Below are 16,875 nucleotides of genomic sequence, written 5' to 3' on the forward strand. Positions count from 1 at the left end.
AGTGAACTACAACAGAAAAGTATATATGATATCACACACAATTTCTTTTCCCGTGCCATCAAAAGAGGCAGGCAGACAATGTTGATGAAGCATTGTTTTTAAATGTGTTACACAACCACATGGCTGTTACTCAATCAGATTGCGGATGGTGCTTGGGTACACAAAACTATTTAAAAATCAAACAACTGAATTGTGATTCATTCCACAGAAGTTTTCTGCATTGAATAACCATAATTTGTATCAGCCCAATTTATAAACATTCTCTCTGCAAGTCTGGGCCCCTTTGAACAACTATGATAGAAAAAAACAGAATTTAATATTTACAAACACTAAAAAAAAAAAAAATTACATAAGAAACAAGGCTTTACAGACAACAAAAAATCCAAACTTCAACTGAGGTTCCTGTGTCACATTACACTGGAAACTTATGCCTACTTAATTGTACAAATCCACTACTCAATCTTCTCTATAGTCACTGTTTTCCAGGCATTTTTCATATTCAGCCCATGCACACAATAGCAATTATTTTTTCCAGTCTGAACAGTTTAGAATTTATTATGGTTAACTTCGTATCTTGACTGACTTTGTATCTTCATTACGTGCATCTGCATTCTTGTCCTTTGTGACTGTAACATATTTCCTCCCCATTCAGTTGCAATAAAGTAACATCTTATAAATAACCATTCCTAACACAGGTGGTTCCTCTTCCACTGAAACCCATAACATGTGTACTCCTTATAATGCAATTTTCTAGACTGAAGAAGGGGGGCGGGGGGAAGAAAACACACCGCAACACAAAAAGGCTGCAACTTCACAGCGTCTAAATAGCCATAGTTACAATCACCTCTTCTTTCCTGTTCATGCTAGCCCTGTCCCTCTGGAGGTAGTATGGAACCCACAAAACCCAGACCAACAGCAACAGAGGGAAGAGGGAAGAGTATGACTTAACAGAACATATTCCTTAGGGGTGGAATTCCTTAGAGATTCCTATAGCTGTACACCAAACAAGCGATTTCTATTCTCAGTACCTTCAAAAAGATAAATTTTTACCATTCCTGAATACATAATGACAATTTTTAGATAGTTTGCAACTACCACGCTGAGTTGTAGCAAAATCAGGTGAGCAGTTGCATTTTGCTTGGACAGAACTAGAGCTCTCAGCCAAACTGCTCATATAGTCACCTCAGTCCTAAAGAAAACTCCACGATCTCTCAGTTCTGCAATTATCCAATTTTATGAGCCCAGACTCAAGTAAGGTGGCTTTGCAGAGGTCACACACCAAAAATTTTGGTAGCCACAACTAACTTTTGGGGCCGTATTGCAATCCTGGCAATTATCTTTCTGCTTTCAACCCTTAATACCTACAAGCAACTATATAAATCTCATACATTTAGCTTGCAATATAGTTATTATTAAATAATATGTACAATGTAATATGACTGTACCAGACGAAACACACAATTCAGAGGATCTTGAAACAACCATTACATTTATTATTTAAAAAAATGGAAACTGAAAGCTACACATAAAAGAGCATCAGATACCAAACTTTATCAGACACCTGCACTTATCCTGACAAGAGGAACAAGAAGTTTCATCCTTAGTTGCACAGAAATACTAAAGATAACAATGAAGCCAGAAACAACATAATTACATCAATGCACAACTAGGGTTACTAATTACATTGCACATACATAGACATAGTAACACCTCTAGTCTGGAACTGCATCAGGTGAATGAATATGCTATAAGTTACTAGAGAGCTGACAAACTAGGGAAACGACTGAAGAAACGAGTAAAATTGAAAACTTAGAATTAAAAACTTAATCATGTACTCTGCTGCAAGCATCTCGTGGCTTCCACAGTAACTCAACACCTTCATTTAATGAGGGCACATCAATTTATTTTAGAAAAGGTTGTGTTCTCAAGTGGTATTGTACCAATTTGCTTATATAGAGTGACTGAATGAACAGAATTGTGGGGGATACACCATCATGGTACAGAAAATTATAAAAAGGGGGTTAAGCAAATATGCATTTAAGAATAACTGAGCAACTGTTTACCAGCTTGCAGGCTATTATTCATTGGTACATACAGCGAAAGTTTTCATTACCCTCATTTTCAAAAGGTTTTGGTAAAGTCTTGTTTGTAAGAACGAGAATTTTGATAGATATAGGTAAGATCAAATTCCTTCGTGATAAAAGCAAATTATTATAAAGTGAAAAGATAGGCATCAGAGTGTAATTTTGTCACATGTCAAGAACTAATTAGTTTTCCTAATGAGCTTTCTACTCAGTGTTGAGGTGATGCTGAGCAATGAAATGACAAAAAATACAAAGGACAAAATTGCTAAAATTTGTCAAATTTTGAAGGCACATAAAAACTCATTAACAAGCTACTAGAGGCAGACAACCTGACAGCAGCCAAAAATTTAACATAAACACAGACTTAAGCATTCAAAACCAAATGTATTTAGATGCTTAAGCAAATTATTTTTTCACTTTCTATTCACTTCCTGGAGAGTACACCTCTGGCAAACATCAGTTTGTGCTAGATTAATGAAAAGCACTGAGATTCACTACATTTTAAAAGTTGTTTCTAAATAAAAAAATAATTCACTGGATTAATATTAGATCTTTGTTAAGAGCAATGAAGTCTGATACATTTTTAAGATTTTCTGTTTATTATTTCAAACAAATGAATGCAACTGGAAACATTTTTAATTTTATTTAATTACAACTTACCATCTTAAAAGCTGTACTCAGCTCAAATTGTAAATATTGTTGCTTTACCTTATTAAATGGCAACTAGTTAAGGTTATATGGCACAGCTCCTGTTCAAACTTGAAGTATTTATACATGCAAGGCAAAATTGCTCAAATTGCTTCTACAGCAATTTGAATTTAGGTAACCATGGAAACTAAAGTATATTCTGAAAATAATCCATGGGCTTTAAAAATGCACTCTGCTGGAAGACTGTGAATCTTTTACTTGAAACATAGCAAAATGCAGGTAAGGTTTCTAACTTCCAAAACTGTTGTTAGGATTAATTCTGGGAAACTTCCCCCATGCAAACTCTTGCTTATCCTTAGGAAGTCATTGCTACTAGCTCTAGCCAAGCTCTGTTATGCTTCTTGAGACACTGCATCTGGTGACTGGGACACTTGAAAAAGCCAAGGGCATAAATTAGGTGAAGCAACAAATGTCAGTCTATCCAGCACACAGTTTTAAAGATTTACCTATATGGAACGGCAAAGGCCAAAGGCAGAGCCATAGTTTAAAAGGGTATCAGTTGCTGTGCTTCCTTCCAGTGAAGGCTCTCCAATTTTTAATTTTATGTGTGAAATAACAAAGAACTACAGGATTTTCACAGCCTCCAGCACTGTCTCTGCTAGAGAAGTATTTTTATTTATTTAATTTCTCCATTGTTGCTGTAAGTTATAGCACTAAATTACTATCAGTGATAGCTGTGAGTCCTGATTTCCAGAGCTCAGTTGTGAGCTCTAATTACCAGCTGTCACAGTTTTCAACATCACTTCACCTACTCATATGTAAAATATAAATCAATATGGATGCTAAGAACATCATCAGCACCAGCCTCCCATTTTCACTGAAACTGATGATATTATCCCTCTAAGTCTTACAAAACTTCATTGAGAAAAGTTACTTTCAACATTTGATTTGGGAGTTCATCAATTTCTCCCAGGGCACAAGCAAATGATAACTAAGAAAATGTTTAGTCAGTTGGTTTATACTGTGACCTATGTTTCCAGACTAGAAAATGTTAACATTTTTCTGGTTCACAGACTACCACGAAAATCAACAACAAGGCACACAAAGAGCCTAAGGCTCAACCAGAGTCACTTCTCATCTATCCAGGATCAACTACAAACAAGAGAAGATCAGTAGCTGTAACTCCTTAAGTACAACCTGTAAGTATTTTTCAAGTCTCATAAAACTAGTTTTGACTAACTTATGAGGTGCAAAAACATACTGCATACATTACAGCTATCTTCAGAAGGCTATCACTCAGTTATCACTTCATTGTATATTTAATCCTTCTCAGCTATACTTCTGAATTTGTATGTTTTTAATAAACAAACTATTATTATTAACTTAACAAATGCAAATTAAAGCAAAAATGAACTTTGGAGTCCAGGCAGGTGTATACAGTGACATCATACCTTCTTAATTCATTCATAACTTTAAAAGCTTTCTTCATGTGCCATGGATTTACTGTAATAGGACAGTGAATTTCGGTGTTATCATCTTTCAGATCCAAGGGCTTCTGATGGCAAAGTTTGGTACATCTGGAAAGAAAGAGGAAAAAATAAAGTTAATACTTCTGTCTAACCTCCAGTGCTGTCGCTTCCTACTTTGTCCACCTTCATCTTGGGAAGAAGAAGAAGATTTGCACTTGAAACTTCTTCTTTACTCCAAGCAATTTTAGTTTCCCTATTACCAAAGGTGTAGAGGAATAGGTAGAATTCCTGTGGAAGGGGTAAGTTGGTGACTAATACTAGTGACATTGTCAGAGGCTAACAATAATCTACACTAAAAAAAAAACATGAAGATGTCTCCTGGTTTTGTGAATATTATTTTATTTAGTGGAGAAACAGTCTAAATATTTCCAATAAGCTCTGAAGTGAGGGCAGAATTAGAGTTTTAGGAACTTTTCACCTAGTGCCCATACAGATCAATGGCAGAGTGCAGCAACCATCACTCCAGTCTCTTAATGCCTCCACTGCCTGTCAGGTAAGAGCTCCTTCTCTGCCCTTCTACCAGGCCCTCAGTAACTGTTTCACACAGCTCCTAGTTCTCCTCTGACAGGAAGACCACGCAATGACTACTGCAATTATCCAGACTTTCCCTAGCCACAGCACAAGAAGTGGGTGACAGAAAAATTGTTTACTTTTGTAGATTCACTCAAAGTTTTGAAAACCATAATATACATAACTGACCAGCCTTTTAATTTTTGTTACTCTCAAAACCCCACTCCAAATAGCAAGAGAATAACTAGGCAGTGTGAAAAATCATTACCTCTAGCTACAATTAATTCTTTCTGTAAGATACACCCAAGTTCTACAGGCACTAACTTCTGTAGAAAAATTATTATATACACTCCTCGGTCGCTTGGACTGTCCCAACAGCAAGCAAACTTTTCATGCCAAACCAAATCAATGAGTTTCCTGTTTACAGTCACAACGTTGTTCTTACAAAGCAAACTGTGTTGCTGTACCACTTAGAAAATGCTTAGCATCAATGATGCTTTATTCTACAGTATTGTAACTGTATTCCTGAACCTCTAAGTTGGAAATAAGCAAAGGCACTGAGAAGTCATTTGGTGGGGCCACAAACCCTGGTACATCAACGATCTGACTGCAAATGAAAATTCAACCTTACTAGCATTAGGTAAGCACAGTAAAACTGAACATGTTCAGTGACTCACATAATTGCAACCTCTCTTCTACTATACCTGAAACTTTTTAATTAGACATATCTAATGAGCTTAAAAGAAAAATCCAACAATAATTTAAGACTTTAACCTAGAACTCTAAGTTCTGTGCACTACAATAGTGCAAAGCCAAGTAACTGGCTCTATTTTTCATTATCCCAACACTAGCTACAAAATTTTGGAGCAAAGCAATACAAAATTGCATCAAGCAACAAAGGAAAGTAAAAAGTTTCCATAAAACTAACCAAGTAACATCCATCCACAAAACTCTAACTACAACTGACTTACTACAGTGTACCACAAAACTGATATGAATTTTAAGTTTCATGTTCAATTTTGAAAATTATACAATTCATTACTGAAAAGGACAAATAACAGACAGGAATTCTCCATTAATCAAAAAAAAAAAAAAAAAAGACCCAAACAAGTTACATGCTATTCAGCACATAAATATGCTACATCATAGAGGTAAAAAAAAAAAAAAGACACTCTATCTAGCAAACTCTTTTAGACTGAAGGTTACTTTTCTACCTTATGTGATATACGTTGTGATCAGAATTCCAAAAAATTAAAGACAGAAATCAATGACTGCAGAAAATATTCAAAACACCAAAGACCTATAACAAAGAGACCCAGCTTTTAATGATACCACTGGTCTATCAAGTCCAAGATGGAATACTTTCATTGCAGCTTTCTACATCCCAAAGCAATGCATCAGATACTGATGTCTATTTATCTGCACACGTATACAGGCTGCGTACACATCAAATACAGCTATGTAAGGAAAACAAAAAGAGGTCGAGTTGTCCCTAAAGAGCTGCCAAGCAACCTGGATTAGATGGAGGAGTTCACATGAAGCGTAAATTAATTTGCTGAAGTTCCATTAGTTTGTCACAAAGAGTGACTTTGTTTTAAGGTAATGAACCCTACAAAACCATCAGTCAGTCATATGCCTTCTGTTTTGGGAAGTGCCAGTCTGCCTGAAGTACTGGAGTCTCTCTTACCATTTCACCAGCTGGGTCAGAGCTGTCTGCAACTGGTTTCTTTCAGTTTGTTCTCAAGAACCTCACGCACAGCACGCCTGAAATCTACCTGCCGAAGGCGCAGGATGAAGTAGCACTGAACCGGAGCCTGTGAAAGGACTGAGGAGGCCAGCTGAGGTGCAGCTGGAGATGGTTGCCTGGAGTGCATCGCCTGGGCACTGCCACTAAAAAAGATGCTTAACTAAATAACCAGAAAACCGGGAGTGAGATAAGCACGACTGCTGAGTCAAACAAGGAGTAATTTGGGACTACATATGGAGGAAGCAGAAGGAGTGAGGGGGAGGAGAGAGAAAAAGCCCGCCTGTCCCCACAAGCTGGAAGGCACACGGGAAGGCGGCGGGGCGGGGGTGCCGGCCGCGCTGCCCGCCCGCGGGAGCCCCGCGCCCGCTCCCCCGCAGCACAGTGCCCGAGGCCGGCACCCGCCGCGGCACAACCGGGCAGCTCCGAGCGCCGGGCGGCCGCGCTGGCCAGGGGAGAGCCAGCCAGCCAGGCACCGTTCCGCCACCAGGTCGCCGACGCGACCCTCCCCGCCGGCGCTGCCCCGCGGCCGGTTCCGAGCGCCCCCCGTCCGCAGGCACCGCTCCCCCGGTGCCGAGGGGCCCGGCGGGGCCGGCCGGGCTGCGGAGCGCCGCGGCACCTCCGCTCGCTGCTGCGCGGCCGGGTCTGCCCCGCCGCCCCAGCCCACGGACCGCTCAGCGCTCCGTTCCGCACCGCCGTCCCGGCGGGCTCCGGGCACCCGGCTGCCTCCCCGCCCGCCCCGCCGACGCCGCCGCACTCACACGGGCGGCAGCAACATCTCCATCGCGGCTCCGCTCGGGCTTCCTCCGTGCAACGCGGGCGCGGCGAGCTGCCGCCAGCACCATGCCAGCTGCGCTGCCCCGCCGCTGGTGCGGGGTGCGGGGAGCGGCTGCGCCCGCCCGGCCGAGCCCCGCCGCCGCCGGGAGCCGCCGGCGCTGCGGCTTCCGGGTGCCCGCCCGCGGGAGGGCGCGGCGGGCACGGGCCGCTCTGCGCAGGCGCGGCGGCGGCGGTGGGACCCGGCCTGGCCCGGCCCGTGCGGTGCCGCCTGCGGTGGCGGCCGGAGCCGCGGTACCCGCCATGGGCAAGGGGCGCCTCGCCGGAGTCTTGCGCCCTGTAGGTGGGACAGCCTCGGCCCAGGGGCTTTAGGAAGAGGAGGCTGAGACGCTGCCGCCCTTGCTGAAAGAAGCGTGGCCTCCGAGTGGGATGAGCCAGGGTTCAGCGCCTAAGTGCGCGTCTCCCGCTTCCCAGGAAAGCGGCGGCTCAGGGCAGGCCGGAGAGCGACACCCGGAGCTGCCCTGCGCAGCGACACGTCCCGCGGAGCGCCCGAGTCAGCGCGTCCTCAGCGCCAGCGAGGATGGCTCGGGCGCTCGTGTGGGGACACACAGGTGCTCTGTCCCACGGGGAAAAAAAATAACGAAAAAAAGAAACCGGTCCCAGGTCTCCTCAGTGAGAAAATCCACCAGCAGGTGCACACCATGAGGGACATGGGCAACTTCTTGGCACGCCAGCCAAGGAGCTGGCCCGACACCGGCTCATGCTGGTGGTTTCTGCTCGAGCCGGGGCCGAAGGGAAGAGCAGAAGTGCGTCGTGACAGAGGAGTTGAACAGGGTCTAGCTCTCTGTGACCTGCTGGATATCATTGTCTTTTATTTGATCACGTCCAGCAGGAGCAGTGCCGCTCAAAACAGCTGGCCTCCTGTGTTTTGCAAACATTGCTCACGTAGATCATTAAGTACTTGAGTTGTGTTTCAGTGTTTGTTGAACAAACTCTGTGATGCAAAATAGCTAAAAGAAAAACGAATAGACGTCTATTTCAAACGTGTCTTTGTAAACAACACTAATGATCAGCAATGATCAAGAATTCTACATTTAGCAACTTCTGACTTGGGGCACTAGAGAAGAATTTACTGTATTTAAACCTCTGTAAACTACTTCCAAATCTTTGAAGATTGTGTAGTGGAAAATGGATTTAGCAGGCTGAACACAATTCAGGAATTTAAGTCTGATTGTGTCTGTAAAATTAAAATGCTTATTCACTGGAGTAAAAGATTTTAAATACGAATAGTATCTCTAAATGAATAAATCTGCTAATGACTGACCAACACTATTTTTCTAAGAGTGAGGAGAGTTTGAGGACAGCATATTTTAAGTAAGACACAAAACAAAATGGCAGGAGTGTTTTAGGTGAAGACTTACTATAGATGGATACTGAAAGCCTTCACCAGTCTTTCTAATAAAATCACTGGCTATTAAAACTAAATGTATTTTAATCTGTTATTTTCATTTTTGCTAATCTCCAGTAATACTCCTCACTAGGAAAATGCCATTTCATTTTCTCAGTTTACCAATCCTCTTTCACTGCAGTGATGTTTGATTTGGGAACACTTCAAAATTTTTTCAATGGGTTACCACTGGAGGTTTTTCTAAATTGAATAATCACAATTGGCAGTGCCTGTTTTTATGAAGTCTGTGCTTCGTAACTACTGAATTTGTCTCTTCTCAAGAGACAACTAGATTTGCCTCTGGGTTGTATTGAAGAAGACAAGGTACTTGCTAAAGATTTAAGTACACACCAAAACCTGCTTGCAGGGAAATCTGCTCCAAAGGAGCCAGCCAGAAATAATGCTCTCTGAAATGAAGGTTTAAAATTCAGCTGGCTCCACATAGCACAGCATGTCCGAGGTCTGAGTTCATAGCAGGTGTGGCCTGGGTAGATCTGAGTGTGCATGATGACTGTCACATCACACTTCCAGGTCTCTAAAATTTAGAGTAAACTCCTGGACACATCACTTTGTAAGACAAGGATTCCAATTTCTACTGATCCGTAAGACCTAAGTGAATTCTACTGTGTTGTGTTTAAGGGTCCACATGAGACCACTGTAAACTTGTGAGCTAGTCTGGGAGCTGAAGGGCTTTGTGCACTCTTCACATATAGATCCTGCAAGTAGGTAGGCAGCTGCAGATTCTGCTCCATGCTAACATGGCAGAACTGTTTAGCAATGTTGCTGTTGTGGTTTAACCCCAGCCAGCAGCTGTGCCCCAGGCAGCCACTTACTCACTCCCCCAACAGTAGGACTGGGGACAAAATCAGAAGGCTAAAAGGTAGAGAACTTGTGGGTTGAGATTAAGACAGTTTAACAGGGAAAGCAGAAGCTTCACACACAAGCAAAGCAAATCAAGGAAATAATTCACTGCTTCCCAGGGCAGGCAGGTGTTTGGCCACCCAGGAGAGCAGGGCCCCATCACATGTAAGGGTTACTTAGGCAGACAAACACCATCACTCCGAATATCCTCCCCTTCCTCCTTCTTCTCCCCACTTTATATGCTGAGCATGATGTCACATGGTGTGGGAATGTCCCTTTGGTCAGTTGGGGTTACCTGTCCTGGCTCTGTCTCCTCCCAACCTCCCATGCACCCTTGAATTCCCCACCAGCCTGGTCGTAAAAAGCAGAAATGGCCTTGGCTCTGTGTAAACCCTGCTCTGCAATAACAAGAACATCTCTATGTTATCAACTCTGTTCAGCACAAATCCAAAACACAGGTCCATGCCAGTCACTGTGAAGAAAATTAACTGTACCCCAGCCAAAACCAGTACAAACATTTATTCTTAACATTACACATTTCCAACCTGTGACTTCTCTTATTTTCTTGCAGTGTTGTTTTGGCTTCAGAGCCAAATGTTCAACATTAGTTCAGTTAATTTCTGTGATGCAGAGCATCAGGAAGAAACAAATAAGGCAAGATTCAATTTTTTTTTAAACTATATCTTTGTAGTTCATTAATTTCAAGAGGAATCAAAGCAAAAACTACTTCATCCGAAATACATTACATGGTTATGACAAAACAGCTTGTATCTCTAACCATGAGAAAACACATCCTTTAAATACAATGCCTAGATTTTTATGGTATTCTGCTTGGTCCAATACCTCTTCTTAGAAAAGAACTTTCAGAGAAAAAACTTATTTATATATGTCTGTGGGTGTATGTATGTCGTTTTGAAAGGAAATGGGATATGTATCTTATCTATGATGAAACAGCTGTCATTTTTGTTTATGCTGCAGCAACTCAAATTACTGCATTTACTGAGAAAATTCCCTGTCATGTTTCAGGCTGTCCCTGCAATAATTCTTAGCACTTTCCCACTTGTTTTAGTGAGTTACAAAGGAATGTGGCCGACGCTTACTTAAGATCACCCGGTTCTTCGGATCTATTGACACTAGAAATACTCTACTCATACAGAAACCCCGATACTATCCATCAGTGAATTGCATCCAGTGAAAATGAAGTTATGCTAGCAGAGCTCTGCTTGCTAACAAGATAGTCCCACAAGTTACACAGCCCTACAAATAGAATAACTAATGCTGGTAAAAGTCAATGTGACTGCATACATACGGTAGTTTATGCATGTTTAAGGGATCATGCTCTATGCTGACGTGGTCACCTTAGAAGAAATCTGGTTAAGGTTTAGCCACAGAGGACACTGATATAAGTTCTTACTTATTTTTAATTGACAAATATAGGTTAGGAAGACATCTCCAAAAAAGGAGAAAATATAAGGTGGTAAGAACATTTGCTCTTGCTCTTAAGATCTTAGAAGCCATCACTTCTGAAGGATTTGGGTAGAATGCTTATAAGGACATGCTGCTGAGACTGGGATTCTTTTCATGAACAGGGGAGAGGAAAGGAAACTCTCTAGAATTGAGTACTTAAGTACCTCTCACTACTCCTATTGCTTCAAACAGAAAAACAATGTGCTTCTTCACTTTGTTAGCTTTTAGATTATCCATTATATTTGTATCCTACTGAATTGAGTTGAGAGTAAATTATGTACAAAATCTATGTAAAGATAAGTATGCATTTATCCAAAATACAGGAGAACACACATGCATTTTCATGTGTGCATGCATTTCACCCTCAATAACATAACCATCCAGCAGCAGACCTTTATGCAACCCAGGCCCCTGTATCTAAACAAATCCACAAGGACCTTTGTGGAATTCATGACAGGACTTGAGTTCAACACAAACACTAGCTACTACGACATTCTCACTAGCACTAATATCAGCATTAATCCAGCATTGCCTAATCTTAAAAGGCTTCATTCTAGTGGAAGAGACTCCTTTTTCTTGCTTCAGAAGCATGGAATATTTAAAGTTTCAGAGAACCATTGAGCTAAGGACATCAATACAGTTGAGAAGAATTACACTGAAAAGCAATGTGAAAAGGAAATGCAGGAAAGTGCATGCAGCAGACTGAGAAAGGGACCAGATTGCAGAGGAATATGTACTAGAGAGTAGGCAGAGAGAGAAAAAATAAAACATGTAAATTGGGATTGTGAAATAAGGAACAGCAAAGCAGCTGCTATCAAAGAGAAATTGTACTGTGACCAAAATCAGTGAAATACAATTAAGCATGGATTAAAATATTTTGTCTTTTCTAGCATTTATTTTCCTGTGTGAACAACTGCTGAAGCACTAAGAATGACACATACTTAATGAAAACAGGTGAAGGGATAAGATTTATTCTGTAAAATTCATGGGCCTTATAATGATGATGATGAAAATTAGTAACTATGAATTGTTTTTTTCAGTGTTCAAAACCAGATATAGTGTAATTTCTAAAAGGACTTGATATGACACACAGCTGAGTAAGCAGACTTTAAGTACTCTAATCCTATTTCTGGAAAATAAGGCCACATAAAAAGCAAATTGTATGACACTTTTGAATTCTACTTGATGGAGAAACCAGATCCCTGTGGTCAGTGCTGTGTTCCTTCTAGATTACAGCTTCCAAAAGGAAGTCCTAGCTGAAATAAGAATTACAAATGGTAGCAAATGTAGGTCATAGCTATGAGTCATATTTGTACTGCAAAATACAAAGATGCCAAGTAGATAACTTGTTGAGTACATCTAAAGCCCAATGCTGCAAAGGTTTGCATTTCACATCTAGTGTATTCCTGAGATAACTGTGAAAGAGAGGAGCGACTCCTGCTCTCATGCCTGCAGACTTGTGTTGCTTCCTGTACACTGGATAAGGCAGTCAGGTCTCTGTACTGAGTGGGTTCCATTCACCAAACCAGAAGAAAGCCCATAAAAAATTACCAGATTTTACCTCGTAGCCATGTTACCACTTAGACATGATGCAAAGGTACCAGCAGAAACCTGAGCAAGGATGTTTTTGGAAAAGTTGGACCATCCCGATCAGCAATGTGCAAAGCTGATGAGGAGTTTCACCCTTAACACAGAATTATACATTACTGCAATAAGGTATGCACTATTTTTGTGTACAGCCTACACCAGAAAAAAAAATTACTCATTTGTAACATTTTGTTTTTAGCAAGTAATGCATCATAAGCAGTCATTGGAGTTTTTTCCTTATTATTTTACTTTATAAGAGTGTAGAAAACACTTTAGTTTATTGTGTTCTGTCATACTTGTTTAACTTGTCAAAACATTGTTTTCTTGAAAATAAAGCAGAAGTCATTTTCTTCATAGATAATAACTGTAAGGTACCTATTACATGCCAGCCCATCAAAGTCTGTGTACTTCTCCTCCATCATATTCCTACTCTAACAGCAGTGTTATGAGATAGTCCTAACCAGGTCAATCAACCAACCCACCCCTTTCTCAGAAGAAAACAGCTAAAAAGCTGCAGCTCATTAATTAAAATCACATTTAAACAACTGTGTACTGCCATCTAGTGCCTTCTGAATACACGACAAGACAGAGAGATGGACTTGTTTAGGTAGTCCTGGGTATCCAGGATTGGCCTACTGCAAACCAATAGTTAAAATCATCAATTTCCTGTAATCGTGCTCATTGTGAGCTTACCTAAGAATAGTAATTGGGAGCAATTTACACTGTGAAAAGCGACATAGTATGCTAAAGTAATCAATCTGAATATTTACTGTTTTGTATGCATATAAACAATACAGAAGGAGCAGTATTTGCAGAGTCTGCATCACTTGAGGGGACATTCAGTGAAAATGAAAAATGCTGTAGACGGGAAAAAGCTGGTGGGATATACCTCACACATTGTACAAATTCTTTTGTTGTACAAAGAGGCAATGAAAACAAAGACATTAAAATATTAAAATGTTATATTCAGGGAGGTACAGCAATTGCAATCACATAGGTCTAGTTACTGCACATAATTTTGCAGAGAGGGAGTTCATAGAAGGTGAAAAGCATATCATGCTGCTGTTCCAGAAATTGAGTTTATCTTCATTTGGAATAACCTTTTCTGTGTAAGAAAGACTAGAGCTATTTCTATTTCTAGTATTTATAAGCATATACTCATTGTTTAATAAAACAGCTCAGGATCAGTACTTGTAGCTAACAGAATGTCTATTAAAATTGGAGTCCTAGTAAGCTGGAAAAAAAAAAGGGGGAAAATTCAGTCAAAGATGAAGATATGAAAAGGTGTAGTCCAATAATTCTGGTATAAGCAGGTACTCACAGAAAAGGTAGTTTATTATGGTGTTTCTGGAGTGAAATTTTCACTGGTATCAAGGACAGTCCCTTGCCACTATTTCTATGCAAAAGAACATTGGGATCTGCACTAATATACTGAGGTTAAAAAAATAGATAACTTTGGAACTTAAAATAGTCAAAAGAATATTTGTTGGAATGTTAATATTTAACCATACAGCCTAAAAAGTTAGTTTACACAAACTAATTCTTGACAAGTTAATTTTAAGATTTTCAGATAAACTATACAGAAAACTGAGAAAAAAACTGTGGGGAAAAAAATCAACTAATTTTTCCTTGAAGTTTCATCTTCTGTCTTTATTTCAATTTTATCAGTAGTTTTCCCAAGGTAATTATCTAAAACATACCTCTTTTTAAAGAAAATCACCATAGAAATTATATAATCTAAACTTAAATATTTTTAGAAAAAGCTCTGTGTTTCTCTTTATATAGTTCAAATAAATGCTTCTAATATTGTGATAGCTTTATAACAGAATGTAAACAGAAATGTGATTTTGAAAAATCAGAAGAAAGTTTAAAAGAAGTACTTTGCAGAGGGAGTACTTTTCACCCTGCAAATTAGGCATTTGCTTAAGTGCTAAACCATTTAAAACTCAAACTCATCTTTAACACAAAGTAAGATACATTGTGATAGTTAGTTCTGAACTTTTATACTTCTAGTGTATATTTCTAAAAGTAGATATGAAATCAAAAAGTTGTATCCTTTCTTTAACCCAAATTTATTTGCTTTTTAATACTATCTAGGAAATCAGTAATTTTTTTTAAGTAATCAATAGTGCCCATCCTGTTTTTCACACTTTTTCTCTTTGCTGTTATTTTGCTCTTTGTCTCATCTGCATAAAGCAGTCCAAATTCTCTCTCTACAGCCATATTATCTACTGTTTTTCATCAGTCCTAACTCTGGATTTCATTATGGACATGTAAGACATTTTGCAAAATCATTTGTACTAACAAATTAGCTGAAGTAACCCATGGCCCACACTAAGCCTCCAGCATTCAAATTTGTATATTAATCAGTGAAAGACAGAAAGAGTTTTTATCAATACCAGTGTAACGCTCTTCTCTTTTCAATAGCTTGCATTTAAAGGCCACAGAATTTTTAATGGGCATTTTACTTAGGAAGCAAAATCTGCATGGCAAGTGGCAGTTTTTGATTACATGATTACCATGCATAAATAGTCCCGTGCTGCTCAACACAAAAAGTTGACACTTACATGATGTGAAAATCTGAAACTATATATGGAGTGAAAGGTTCCTTTGTATTAAACATATTCAGCAGTGAACTGTTTTTTTTAACCTCCACAGGATTTAAAAAATTGACTGGAGCTTGAAATGAAATGAGTACTTCTGAAGTGTCTCTAATGAGGCTAGAACATAGACTGCACTTACTACAGTATGCCTTTCAGGATTATTACAGCCAATTCATGCAAATAAAATTTTCTACTATTATTTTTACCTTTTCCCTTCCCATTTGTATTTTAAGTAATGCTGAGATCTGTCACAACCCCATATTCTCAGAGCAGAGACTGTATTCTTTACATAGAACTGAATACAGTTTAAGTACTAATTGTACTTGTAGTATGAAAAAGAAACAGTCATGATAATTACATCTTATAGCTGAATGTGAAAAAGTTTGTGAGCCCAGTCCTGTTTCCATTCATGTCAAATTTTACATGAAACTGAGAGGAAGAAAAGTAGATATTATGTCTCTTTGTGAGGATACAATTGTGACAGCTAGTCCCCAAATATTGTAATTATTACTGATATGGCAGAGGTAATGCCTAAGTAAAGCATTTGCTCCTGTGCATCTAATGCCTAAGTAGAGCTTTCCCTAAGAGCAGCATAGCATTGTTGGGCCATACAACATCTTTTTATCTTACCCTTAGCAGATACTTTCATCATTACTGATGGAGTTGCAATGGAAATAATTTAGGACCAGGCCGTATCTTCATCTGTTTTAGACTGCCCAGCATGAGATCATGCTTCAAGAGCCAGACTTGCAAGTTTGTGTACACTAAAATTACAATGTCTGCAAAATTTGATGGAAGATGGAACAGGAATGGAGCAGAGGAGAATGTTTCTTTATTAGAACCTATCTACATCACTAAAGCCTCTCACTATAAAAAAATACTTTGAATCTAGTAATTAAAATGATATATCAAAACCAAAACAATGATTGAGTGATCTAGTAAGAACAAGAGCAGACTACTACTATAGAGGTTACATACATGTTTTACATAAACCAGTTGAAACTGGCAATCACATACTTCTGAATATGTTAATTGGTGTTGTATGCAGTAAGCATTTATGAACTTCAAATATTTAAACTTGTAATTTTTCCCTGTGCTCTTCAATAGTCCATTGAGAACTCTTCATTTCCCACTCAGTAAAAACAAGGTTTACAATTATATATAAAGTAATACCTATTCAAATGAGTGCTAATAAGTGTAAACTTGCTGGGACTTCAGGATTTTAAAATTACAGTTAGAAGAATTTGTTCTTTTGATTTTATCTTAAACACTTGTCTAATGGCATGTCTCACACACACTGCATATATGTATGCAAATTGTGGCCTCACTTCACTGTCACTGAAAACTTTTGTTGCTTGCTGATCAGTAGGATCTGTGTTCTTGTCAGGAATGAAAAAAAAAAAAAGAGGAAGCACAATAAGTACCAGGAAAAAGGAACATTTAGGCTGAGAAACTGGAACAGAGCATGCTCTTATCACAGGAGCTGGACTTTATCTGAGTCAAAACAGCAAGTTTAAAGCTTCTTTTTAAATTAATATGGTTGTCCAGTTCATTAAATGGGTGTATCTGTATTAAACAAGAACAAATGAATTCAAGTGATGAATGTAAATGCTCCGGGTGG

The 16,875-nt window shown here is 39.5% G+C and overlaps 1 protein-coding gene across 5 annotated transcripts in view; it reads right to left on the reverse strand.

Moving 5' to 3' along the window:
* KLHL2 (kelch like family member 2) overlaps positions 1–7,498 on the reverse strand; it is a 54,216-nt gene extending 46,718 nt beyond the window's left edge. For 2 of the 5 annotated variants that reach the window (XR_005256726.1, XM_038135174.1), the window contains exons 1-2: positions 7,277–7,498; positions 4,184–4,309 (exon numbers count right to left, since the gene is read on the reverse strand). Coding sequence is in view for 3 of the 5 variants with exons in the window: in XM_038135174.1 (XP_037991102.1) it covers positions 4,184–4,309; positions 7,277–7,299 (149 nt within the window). In the remaining 2 variants the exon portion in view is untranslated. Of the gene's footprint in view, positions 1–4,183; positions 4,310–6,458; positions 6,655–7,276 lie in introns of those variants that run through there. The other 3 variants (XM_038135172.1, XM_038135173.1, XM_038135175.1) reach the window with 3 other exon arrangements.
* Positions 7,499–16,875: the final 9,377 nt, after the last annotated feature.

The sequence above is a fragment of the Motacilla alba genome, chromosome 4 (assembly GCF_015832195.1).
Source record: "Motacilla alba alba isolate MOTALB_02 chromosome 4, Motacilla_alba_V1.0_pri, whole genome shotgun sequence".
Classification (NCBI taxonomy): domain Eukaryota; kingdom Metazoa; phylum Chordata; class Aves; order Passeriformes; family Motacillidae; genus Motacilla; species Motacilla alba.